Source organism: Aricia agestis, chromosome 4, assembly GCF_905147365.1.
Source record: "Aricia agestis chromosome 4, ilAriAges1.1, whole genome shotgun sequence".
Taxonomy (NCBI): domain Eukaryota; kingdom Metazoa; phylum Arthropoda; class Insecta; order Lepidoptera; family Lycaenidae; genus Aricia; species Aricia agestis.
Window position 1 is genome coordinate 11,804,189 of NC_056409.1, and position 12,833 is coordinate 11,817,021.

Sequence of the window (12,833 nt, forward strand, 5' to 3'; positions counted from 1 at the left end):
GAGACTTCGGGTAGAGTGTACCCGAAGGAGAGTTCGGGTAGAGTCTATGTTGGAAACACAGAGTCTTTTATATTTAAGTACACAATATAGGTATAATATTTTTTTCCTATTATTTGCTATTGTGATTACTCGTTTCACTTTATTGCAAGGATCCATGATAATTTGGTTAGATAACCAAAAATGAATGCAATGAAAAAAATTTAATCAAGCAATAAACTCTCATTAATGCCTATTACTGTATAAATATAGGACTTCTTCTTTATAGTGTTTTATTGCATTATGTCCAAAAGTTATAAGTGTTCTTTTTTTTTTCTCAAAAAATATTCTTAAGTGTCACACTTTGTAGAGCTTAAAATTCACACGGTGTGTCCCTAGATATTATTTAATTTAATGCTACTTCGGACACACTATAAGTCACCACAATAAATAGGTGTTAAAGAACAAAAAATTATTAAAAAAAATACAAAACCTATACAACTTTTGTACCGACCAGTACTTAAGGTGCATATTATTTAGCAAGTGTAATTGCGGTCGTACTTGACTTCTAATAGGGTCTAGTAATTATCTCGTATTATATATATATATTTACTATAATATTATAACAAACATTTGTGAATGTTAATGATATTAAATAACCAACATTTACAGTTCAGTTACCTTGAGGGCTTAAGTAATACTTTGTAATTTTTCAAAGACTGTTTTTCTCTACGTAACTGGTCGTATTTCTTTTCATTTCATATTTTACATAATTTTAAACATATACCAACAATTTTAAATATTTGCTTCACCAACAATTTTAATTCTCCAAAAAAAGATGTTTTTAAATTTTAAACCCGAGGGCTAGCAGTGGGCAGTGGTATACACCAGAGACTCTAATTTAATATTTCGCGCATTTAAAATAAATCATTGTATTATAATATCAGATAGAACAGAATTATTATTTCGGTACATGTGCAAATAAGGAAAGAATGATATAAAATAGTTTTTTGCCGATTAGAAAGTTAGTTAGCTAAGAAAAAAACATTGATCGGCGATATACTAAGAACTTCTAATCTAGTTAAAACCGTTAGTTGGGTATAAAAAGTTAAAGGTAAAATAATTAGATAGTTTGTTTATCAGATCCACTTAGTAATGTCAGGGTCTGAAGGTGTATGACCTCCTGTACCGTAACCTAACCAGTTCGGTGGCTCGCGACAGCTGAGGACCAGCGCAAGCTATAGAGTATAGACAACTCCTGCCAGGATTATAAATCCTATATTAAGCGATATAATCTTGTAAAATAATTGGTTTTGTTGGCTATTACTTAGCAACATGAAAAATTAGGTGATGGATGGGGTTGTAGGTTGTAGTAATAACGATCTCGCTTTGTATTTGGAAAACGTTTTTGAAATTTATTTATTGTTTGAATTATAAACTAAAGATGTTACAACAATGCAACGTGTTATGTTTAATGTTGTTTAAAATTATCGCATTTAAAATAGTTCGCTAAAATTAATCACCGAGGCGATGTCATTCTAAAATTATAGATTTTAGAATGACATCGCTTCGATGATTAATTTTAGCGAACTAGGTATTATAAATGCTTATAAACGCTTATGCGTTTAATTTTTAACATCGGATATTTAAATGATATCTATTAAATAAAATGTTACCTCGGTAATTTATTTTCATTAACTTAATACAAACGGATTTTTTTGAGTTTTTCATTGTTAACAATGTTATATTTATGTTATAAAAGGTTACCTTAATTAAAAATCTATGTGCCGGGTTAGTTCCCGAACCGGTGGTAGGCACCTTAGTATCGACGTTCGGAAATATTTTTATAAAAAAATTACTCCGAATAAAAATATTTTGATTTGATTTGATATAAAATTAAACACTCACTAACTAAAAAAATAATTTATTAATAAACTTATTGAAATATATTATAAGCGATACAACTAATTAGGACTACAATGGACCCTGAACCTTTAAAGTATCACAAATATTAGGAAGATATCCTTGTCACTTTAATCAATCATTGTTGTGTTAGATTAACGATTTATACTTTCTCTTTGAGTATGCTGAGTGCTTTTGTAAGTTCACTTAGGTTGGATTGCACCAACTAACTATAACTGTAACTTTAACTACAATGCGAAATGTCCAATGGACGCCATCAAGACACCATATTTAACCATAACCATAGAGCTCGACAAGGTTTTAAATGCACGTGGCGAAAAAGGGAACTAACGCTGTCATCATACAAAAACGCCATTTTTGACAGTTCTCCTTTACCAGCAGCGCCCCCGCCCACGTACATTTATAAACTTGTTGGACCAGCTGTCATCTGTTAATTTCTCCGGTCAAAGTTAAGGTTAAAGTTAAAGTTAAATTTGCCATAACTATAACCACAACTTTAACTTTAACCACGCCTCTGGTGCAACCCAACCTTAAAGTCATCGCTTAAAGTATGTTTGTAAGTTCACTTAAAGTATTAGTTGTGCTGAGAACACAATTAATTCTATATTTTTAAGATAGTTGATTATTGGTCAGGACTTCTCGTGTGCCTTTTTGATTCGAGTCTTGAAATTTTTTCTGGATTCTGGCAATCGACATATGACATTAAAATATGTTAACTAAAAGGCATCCACAAATCACAATTAAATTCCTTTTGTACCTTCAGAGAGGTTATGACCTCTCTCCTCTCTCGACCTCTGCATTCGCTAGTTCCACAACGATATATCTTTAAAATTCCATACATCCTTACTAATAATATGAACGCGAAAGCATGTCTGTCTGTTACCTCTTTGTACGCTTAAAAAGCTGAAGCCAATTAAATGAAATTTAGTGTAGAGATACTTATAGAGACGGGAAAAGACACGGAATACTTTTGCTTCGATAATAATATTATATTGTTCGGCAACAGAGTTCCGGGTTTTATCTAGATTTTGATATTATAATAATAGTAATAATAATATCTATGGACGCTTCACACCACGTCAATCTGGCCCCGTGCTAAGTACCTGAAGGACTTGTGTTACAGGTACCAGACAACGAAAATACATTTAATACTTTTATACTATACATATATATTATTTAAGATTTTTATTATATCATACACATATTTAATACACATCCATGACCCAGGAACATACAAAACTTTTTGTTCCGTCGGCGGGATTCGAACTCGCGACCCCCGGCTTGAGTTGCCACACACTCTAACCATTGAGCCACGGAGGTAGTCATATTATTATTATCTAACTTCATTATCGAGACAAGGAAATGAATTCTATTCAGCATTCTCTTACTGCATTTCGTCTATCAGGCTTCCTTGGTGTTTCCTCTCTTACTTCCTCAGCTTATCGCCCAATTTGATGTACGGCTCCAGTTTCATGGCCCTCATGACGTCGCCGGTGACGGAGCAGCGGCCGGCCTGCATGATGACGCGGGCCTCCTCCCGCCCCGTCACCAGCTGCTTAAAGTGGTGCTCGTTGAGCGTGAACGTCGTGTCCGGATCGCCGGCCGGCTCCCCCTCGTATACGATCAGCTTGTTTAGGTCCATCGCTGGAAATAATAATAACATTATTAGAGATCAATAATACAAGACAGTTGACGTCTGGGTTGATTCAGACCGCAACACGACGCGTAGATTGACAAGGGTATGAATTTCGTATCTCAAATGTTGCTTTGATTGCTGTCTAACTCGCGCTTGATGCAGCATGCCACAGAGTGTCCGAAGACCTTTTATCGTGATACCAATAAACAAAAGTATGTGCGGTGTATACTACTTAGACACTTTTATTTACTTTGGTTTTATTTGGAAAAAAATCGAATCTGCAACTTCTGATACAGAACACCAACGTGGTCAACTACTAAATCACAGAGGCCAGAGGCCGTCAATATCACAAAAGCTCAATAGATGCAGAAAACATTGGTCTATAGTGTGTCATGATGTCTGCAGTTAACCATTTAAGGATGCAAAGCTAAGGACATGATAAAATATGATAAAGAAAGTAATAAAACTAAACTTACTCCAAGAATATACCGTGGTATCCTTGATAATGTTGAATAGAAAAACTCCACCTATTTCTTTGGCCTTTTCACGATCTGCGCTTTCCACATGCTGTTTTATTCTCGATACTAGGTCCTTTTTACTGATATTGGAATCGCTCTGTGCCGCTCCCTGTAAATTAAAGAGATTTAAAATACTATCTAGGAAATTGATTCCTAGGCAGTTGACAGACCAACGTCATTTGGTCGGATCATGTCAATTCAATGTTATTTGTGATCTGTCGGCTGGGAATGACGTAACGCGACCAAACTACGTAGGTCCCCCATCTGCCTAGGTATCAACTTATTTGATAGTACACAATTTACACAGTCACAAAATCTCGATTTGTGACTATCCTGTAATTAGTACCTATCCTGAAATTAATACCAGACAAACCTTGCAGGTTTATGGTACACTCTCAATTAGACATTAGTTATAATTTGTATTACATAAATAAATAAATAAATAGTAATGATATAACTTATCAGCTTAACTACGTTTATTCAGATTCCTATGCTTATGCTACAATAGTATGTAAAATAATGTAACTATGTACTCTGGACTACTTTGGACTTCTACAGCTTGGAAACATAGTGTTGAATACATGCATTTTAAAGAGTATAGAGCGGGTACACTTTATGTAGATTGTAGAGTATGCTTTATGATTCGACCAGTGGTCAGCTTAGACAGTTGTTGATTGTACAGAAATTAATGTTTTCACAGTAATAAACTACGTTATTTATATTCATACTTTACTTTTTTTTTTTAATTTAAAGACAAATTGAAGTTTTGTTAGAGGCTCTAACAGGAGTTTTTTGCTTTAATGCTCTATCTAACCTAAGCCTAAGGGTGGGTTGCACCAACTTACTTTAACTATAACGGTAACTTTAGCACCAATGCAAAATGTCAAATCTTTGGTTAAAGTCAAAAATGGACGCCATATTTATACCCATAACCATAGAGTTCGACAAGGCTTTAAATGCACATGGCGAAAATAGGAACTAACGCTGTCATCATACAAAAACACCATTTTTCATCTACTCTTCTACTTTACCAGCAGCGCCCCCGCCCAAGTTTATTTAAAGCCTTGTCAGACCAGCAACGTTTTCTGTCAAATTCTGTGGTCAAAGTTAAGGTTAAAGTTAAATTAGCCTTAAATATAACCATAACTTTGACCATAACTTTAACTTTATCCACGCCTCTGGTGCAACCCATCCTTAGAGCACCTATTTAATGCTAATTTGTGACACAATAATTACGCACAGTTTACTGTATTCTTAACACCTCCATCGTGGGTATCGCAGACACAATAGATTTTCAATTGTTATGCGGCATCCCGCTGCCGCTTAGGGATTGACTCAAAAATATTACATTCGTTAACAATTGGCTCATCAAATTATTTGGTTGGAAAAAACAGTATTATTATTAATTATGAATATTATAATAATAAACAAACTTACCATGTCGTGTGTCGTGTTCCGTTTCCTCAACAGTTTGAGGCTGTATGCACGCAGACTCGCACTTTCACTATTACAAAATAATTTCGCGTAATATGACTATGATTTAACGATTGTGGGGGATACGTCGTCACGGGCACTGAGCAATTATGTTTCATTATGTTTTAATTTCATATTAACTGTTTTAATTATTTGTAATACATGACATAGATTTACACTGTTATAAGATCTAACTTTAGTTAGAATCTAGGTTGAGTTACGTACCTACCTTTGTCATTATAATTAATAATTATTTAACTCGGTGAAAGTCTCGAAAAGTAATATAATTAGTATTCTAAACTACATTTTAGTGATAGGACATTATGCAATAATTATTAAATGTATAGAATTTACACAATAATTAAAGAAAAAATGGATTTTTATTTTACTTACTACATGCTTATTTTGACTAAGCAATAGACAAGTGGTTAAACATAATTTGTGAAAAAATCGAGACTGTCCGGCATAGTTTGAAAGTGTTGTTTATTATGATAACGCAGAGGTAAAGGTAAAAGGTGCGTGGTCATTTGTCCAAGCCTCACACAACAGTTTCACTTTCGATAGCAGAAGATGCTTTATTGTTAGCACTTAGGAAAACTTACAGTGGACTTTAGCGGCGTTTAGTTTAGATTTTGTGGCAAAATATATATATTATCTAATAAAATATAATTATTATAAACAACTACGGAAATGTTAACCTTATCCACATTTGAGTTGGATTAAAGTCATACGACTAATCTAATACTGGCATTGAAGTGATATTTTTGTGTATCTAAGTAGGTAAGTTAAGCCTAGGACTAAAAACACCAAACTAGTCACATTATTTACTTAATAATACTTAATATGAATCTAAAGTATAAGATTTTGTAACTCGTCTCCTGGTTTGGACTGTACATACTAATATAATATTATAAAAGCGAAAGTGTGTCTGTCTGTCTATCTGTTACCTTTTTACGCCCAAACCACTAAACCGATTTCGCTGAAATTTGGTACGGATACTTTGAGTCCCGGGAACGGACATTCAGGGCCCCCGCTACCATATGTGCAATGTATGCACACGGGCGCCATGCTCTAGGGGTGCCAAATCGCCATCTTTAGGGGCGCCAAAACCAAGGACCCAAAAAATTTGCCTAAAGGGGCGCCAAAATCTTTTTTTTTTTGCACACAGGCGCCAGTAGCCCTTACGGGGCCCTTAGGGCATTGGTTACTTTTTATACCGGAAAAATGTACGGTTACTTCGCGATAAGCTAATTTTGGCGCAACGGAGTTGCGGGCGTCGTCGTCAAGCTTATTTTTTTTAAAAGCTCACACCTTCGTAAAAGCGCACTCTATGCTACACGAATGAAACCTCAGAGTAAAACCTTCATCAAGTGAAGGCACCACGGCGTGAGAAGCCTAGAAGCCTAACTAGTACCTTGACGAATATACAGAGGGCATAACGTGTGTCGGCTTCTGAATAAATAACATGGTTTCTTCAGATAAATATATATTTTGAACGGTATCTATCTAATGTACAACGGTAACTGGTAAGGTATAAATGTAAAATATGTTGTTATATTTTATAACAATCATGTAGTACCTACCATAGTCCTTACTTTAGAGCAGGGGTCACCAATTAGTTTCGCTCGGGGTCCATTTTAAGAAATAAAATGACATTCGCGGTCCGCATATAAAAAAATATTACGGAAATTACAAAGGTATTTAATATTTATTTACATATCAATGAGAAAAGTGTCAATTTTTCGTTGCTTGTTTGGAGTGAAATTGGTGCTGACACTGACATTAAATCCTGGAGATCAGTAAGTCGAGACCTAAATTTATTTTTAACGAAGTTCATCTTCGAACATGCTTGGTCCGCACACAATGGGTCGGCCGTCCGGATGCGGACCGCAGTCCGCCATTTGGTGACTCCTGCTTTAGAGCATGGAGAAAATATACAAATTCGTCTATGCTTTAGAGTTTACAGTTTAGGCTTTTGAAATATGGTATCGTTTCGGTCTGACCATAACTTTACACATAAGACAATAACATCACAATTATTATGGTTATAGTTAGTATACTGAAACGAAAAGACCCGGGTCGCCTTAGCGATGCAGAAAACGTTACGTTTCGTTTTGTTGTTAGCTGACCCTAGCAGCTATTCGAGTAAATATTTAACCCGACATCACTTAGGAAATGACAGAGCTTTATTCATATCCTATTTTCTAGTAACTGAGGTACCTAGTTCTATAAACTTTATGGATCTGTGCAAACCGACTACCAAGGACCATAGCCAACTGGTTTGCTTGCAACTTGATGTGCTCTGCAGCAAACGTTTAAAAATTTTGATAAGTTTCTTGGGGTCTTTTGTTTTGGGGTGGGTTTGTTTGGGGGTGGGTCAATATAAAAACTAGGCATTTTACGGCACTCAAAGCATTTTCATACCAAATTTCATCAAAATCTGTTTTTCCGTTTTAGCCGTAACAGATAGAAAGACAGATAGTTACAATATTCTTTATATTATTATTTATTGGTAAGGAGTCGTGATTAATAGCAGTAGCCCTAGCCGCTCGTTTGCTCCGACCCATATACATTCGTATGCCACCATTATGTAAGTTCACACACGGTTCTCACCTACAAACTAAGCTTTTAGTCGAACAATATGCATAGTTTCACGTGTAATATCGTGACTCGCGGGTTTGTTTAAAACCTAGTGTTTATATGACGACAGCTGCCGTTTTGACTAAAACACTTAGGTCCATTTATACCATTAGTTGACATTGGTTCAACAATACATTGTAGTAGGAATATAATTCTAACAAGCCTTGTGTACTTACGTAGAAATTATTGACTCTACTATAACTGAGACAAAAGATACAAAAAAATAAAAACAAAGTCCTACTCTCATTTTACAAAAACGATCATTTCTTTCTATAATAGTCACAAATTTATTTCTCGATACATAAATCTGGTACTAAAAACATACTTCTAAAGAAAAGTTTCACCACCCACTTTTAATGAATAGACAATCAAAACTTAACACCTGTTATATTCAGTAACGAAATCAGCGCTTAAACCCGCGTTAGGCGGGTGAGCTGGCCCGTGGAAATCCGTGTTGAGAAAAGTTTTTTCATTACGTGGCCGCCCCGTTGTCCGATGTGGGCCAACCGAAATTACTTTGTTTAATGTTTTGCTAATAGACCTCATTCTCCTGAAGTGGATGTGAATTTTCAATGTGAGCTTTCGTAACATTTTCGGGATTCGAATCCACACCCTGGGGTATTGAACACATTAAAACATAGATAGAGGTTTTGTTTTGTTTAAATTAGGTTACTTTGTGTCTGAATAATATGATTATCTTAGACCATAGTGTATAAATATGGAATAAAAAAGGTACAATAGTTTTCTAACTTAAAGTTCGAGTCACTATTGCTATTAATCTTTAGCGAGGCTAGAAAAAAGAAAATGAGACTGGCAGACTTCGACTCGCGATAAGCCTGAGGGCCGTCTTGATCTTTTTTTAACTATTATACCCCAGAGTGACGAGAATGTTTGAGGGACTGAAAACTTTGCGAATAGAGTTGGTGAACGCTATTTGGATAGGTCTATGTAAGCCCTGCGGCGGAATATTTTTAATAGTGATGTTACGTATATTTGTTTAGTTTGTCGATTAAACTAACTGATCTTTTTTCGGTATCGAATAACGATGTTTTTTTTACGAAACTATGTCAATAAGTGAATAGTCATCAGGGTTAAGAGTCTAACTAAATTTCACTTGATATTTAAAATTTCTTTATTTGCGTTATTTCCCTTTACATAGGCGATCAAAGAGCGACCACAGTATTAGCATTTTCCATTTAACTTAAAAAAGGGTTTTAATGAAAGTTGTAATTACATGCATATAGTTATTATACTACCTAAACGTAAGTAAATTATGTTCTTTAAACTAAAGAACGACTGAACCGATTACCCAAATTTCAATCTTGAAATATTGGAAGTTGATTAGATGTGGAAGTATTATACTAAGGAAGTTTTATACGGTGAGAAAATGTAGGAGTTAAGTGATACGAAGTTCAAGGGTCACCTAGTAATAAATAAAAATATCATAAAATGCCTAAAGTAATATATTTTGCATCAGTTACTTAATCGATAGTTTTCCGATACACCACGCGCGCGCGGGTACATCCCTAGTTGCAAAGTGTGGGTATATCGAACATATTACCAATATAAAATTTGTTTGGAATAGACGATTGTTTTCTTTTCGTATCCCACCAGAGCCGATTGTTATGTGATGAAATCAAAATATCGTAAGCAACCTTTTTTTAATCATTATAATATACAGTCGGAAGAGAATAAAAATATAGTTTCATTATTTATACAGATTAGGTACATAAGACAGGTAACAAAGTAAGTTAAAAAAAATCTACCAAGCATGACATCCAAATTCTGTAGAAAGGTACTTACTAGATGACGCCCAATAGTATTTGCCCGGGCTTTAAAACATCTCCGTACGAAATTTCATCCAAATCGGTTCAGTGTTTTAATCCTGAATAAGTAGCAGACAGACAAACAGACACATTTTCATAATTATAATATTTGTGAGGACTTTTTCTAGATCAAAACAATAATATAACTGTTTGTGACTCTATATTTCGTTATTCGTACAGTAATATTTGATCTAACATTTGATCTAATATAATCGTGTTGCAAAACGAAACGCGTTTGAGTACATCCAGAGATAACCTACTTTATTTTGTTTATTTACAAAGGCCAAATTTCTCCAAGGTTATGTATCTTCGAAATGGGATATGGAACGTAAGAAGTTTTCTTTTTATATCAAAAGAAAAACAATTTTTAATATTCCAGTGACGCGCTATCCACGTGAATACTTGATGCTTCTGTCTGCGCACTCATGAATTTATGAATCTCATTAATATATATCATCCCATATTTTTATGATTCCATTATGTTTTCATATTTGTTCGGTCATATGTTGATATTGAAATGGACTGTTCTGGTATTGTAATGGCTCGTAAGAAAGTAATTAAGTCGGAGAAATATTTCTTGCTGGGGATTTCGTAAACAATCTTGGTTGTTTTTCTAATTCATTAAATTAAAGCAGTAAAAGTTTTTTATTTGGCATAATACTAAACAAATATAATAACGTAATGAGATGAATAATTGTGTTACTCAAATATAAAAGACATTAGTCGAAAAGTTATCTAACGTTACAAGCTATTTCCATTCTTCGAGTTGGATTCGATTGAACTCGTGTTTATCTATTGATTTAGTAAGATGACACTTTTGATATCTAGACGAAGATCGTCTTCCAATCCTAAAAGGTCGATGTCGTGATACCGAGTTCATTGAAGTTCGTAATGTTTTCTCAAACACTTTGGCGAAGTTCACTTACAAAACTGAAATTTAAAACGATGTTGACTGAATAAAATAGATTTCGGAATCGAATAAGTCGGTGAGCGGAGTTAAACTGACTTTCAGATATCTGACTAAATCTAAACGAACTTTATTACATGTAAAATATTTTGAAAATCAACGTCATATTTTCTTTGTTACTCTTATAAAAACGGGTTAGTGATGTAAGCTAGTAAAATTTTTGTCATTATAACTTTTTTAGCACGAGCTGTGTTCTGGACAAAGCTTGCATAAAATTCAGATTAAAAATGTACGGCGTTAAAACGTTAATCCTTTAAAAATATTAAAAAACTTTTCCGTCCAAAACGACGCAAAAAGGTTCCTAGAAAATAAGGTTTTTATGCTTAACATACCTTCTTAAATCTACGCTACTACAGTCTACATTTCGATCAAAGCCATTGAAACGACAAGATAGCATACGTCAGACCGAGACTAAAAGAGGTTCCTCGTTAAGCACGGAACCCTAACAAGCCCGAGCTACGTTTTTCAATTCACTTGAAAAATTTAGTAGATCCGAAAGGGATCAGCGACGTAACATTTCTTTAGCGCTGGGAAATCTTCAAAAGGCAGCCAATGCATGGGTTGCGGCAGCGGGGTTATGTGGGATTTACTCGCAGCAAAGCCGCCCGCCGCCCGCCCGCCCCCCGCACAGATTACGATAATGTAAAATACCGATAACCTTTTATACTGTGACTTTTTCAGTTACCTTTGTTGGAAAGGCTAATTGATAGATTTTTTGTGATTCAGTGCAATTATTTTATTGTTTTTTTTTTTAAATAAGGGGGCAAACGAGCAAACGGTTCACCTGATGGAAAGCAACTACCGTCGCCCATGGACACTCGCAACATCAGAAGAGCTGCAGGTGCGTTGCCGGCCTTTTAAGAGGGAATAGGATAATAAGGGAGGGTAGGGATGGGAAGGGAAGAGAATAGGGGAGGGTAAGGAAGGGAATAGGGTAGGGGATTGGACCTCCGGTAAACTCACTCACTCGGCGAAACACAGCGCAAGCGCTGTTTCACGCCGGTTTTCTGTGAGAACTTGCTATTTCTCCGGTCGAGCCGGCCCATTCGTGCGGAAGCATGGCTCTCCCACGTATTCAATGTTTTTCATAGTTATGTTAATTACATAGGGCTCGGACTTTGCGGATCCTCAAGCAGCCTCTTTGACATACACAAATATGATCCTTCAGGATTTTTGCCTCTAACTGATATTTTAAAATCATTCGCCTGCATTCACACCAATGTATGCATACATTGGTGTGAATGCAGCCCAATGATTTGTGAGTTGGCTTACTAGTTCAATAGCAAAGCAAACATTGCCGGTTGTATTGATATTAACGAAAACATCATATTTTATTAATGGTACTATAAATAAGAAATTAAAAAAAAAACCCCGCCAAACAACTTTAAAAAGTAATGAAATAATATTTACTGCCTTTAAGTTCAAATAATTCCCAACTTTTGTAAAGTAATATTTTAGTCCATAATTGTTTTTAAGGTGTGTCGGGGGACCGCTAATGTAGATGTTTGATTTCACATAACTTAATAGTTTAAGGACCAATTCAGAGCGAACTGAATCGAGATAATCAGCGATTTGGTGGTTGTAGGGTGTAGTTTACTTGGCGGTCCCCCGACACACCGTGACAATAATTATGGACTAAAATATAACTTTACACAAGTTACGAATTATTTGAACTTAAAGGCAGTAAATATTATTTCATTACTTTTTTAAAGTTGTTTGGCGGGGGGTTTTTTTTAATTAAACTTGGGTTGGTTATAGCGCAGAATAATTCCTATCAATAGAATCTCATTCTCATGATTACGAGTACCATATATCAATGTCCTTTTCGATGAGGCTGTTAATATGAGCCCAAACATGAAACCTCCACTTTGGGT

The 12,833-nt window shown here is 35.1% G+C and overlaps 1 protein-coding gene across 1 annotated transcript; it reads right to left on the reverse strand.

The window, feature by feature from the left end:
• Positions 1-3,325: 3,325 nt before the first annotated feature.
• Positions 3,326-5,924, reverse strand: LOC121726088 (fatty acid-binding protein-like). Its single transcript, XM_042113317.1, has 4 exons — positions 5,920-5,924; positions 5,491-5,557; positions 4,012-4,162; positions 3,326-3,543 (listed from the first exon to the last, which is right to left on the reverse strand). The coding sequence occupies exons 1-4, from the start codon at positions 5,922-5,924 to the stop codon at positions 3,326-3,328; spliced, it is 441 nt and encodes a 146-aa protein (XP_041969251.1).
• Positions 5,925-12,833: the final 6,909 nt, after the last annotated feature.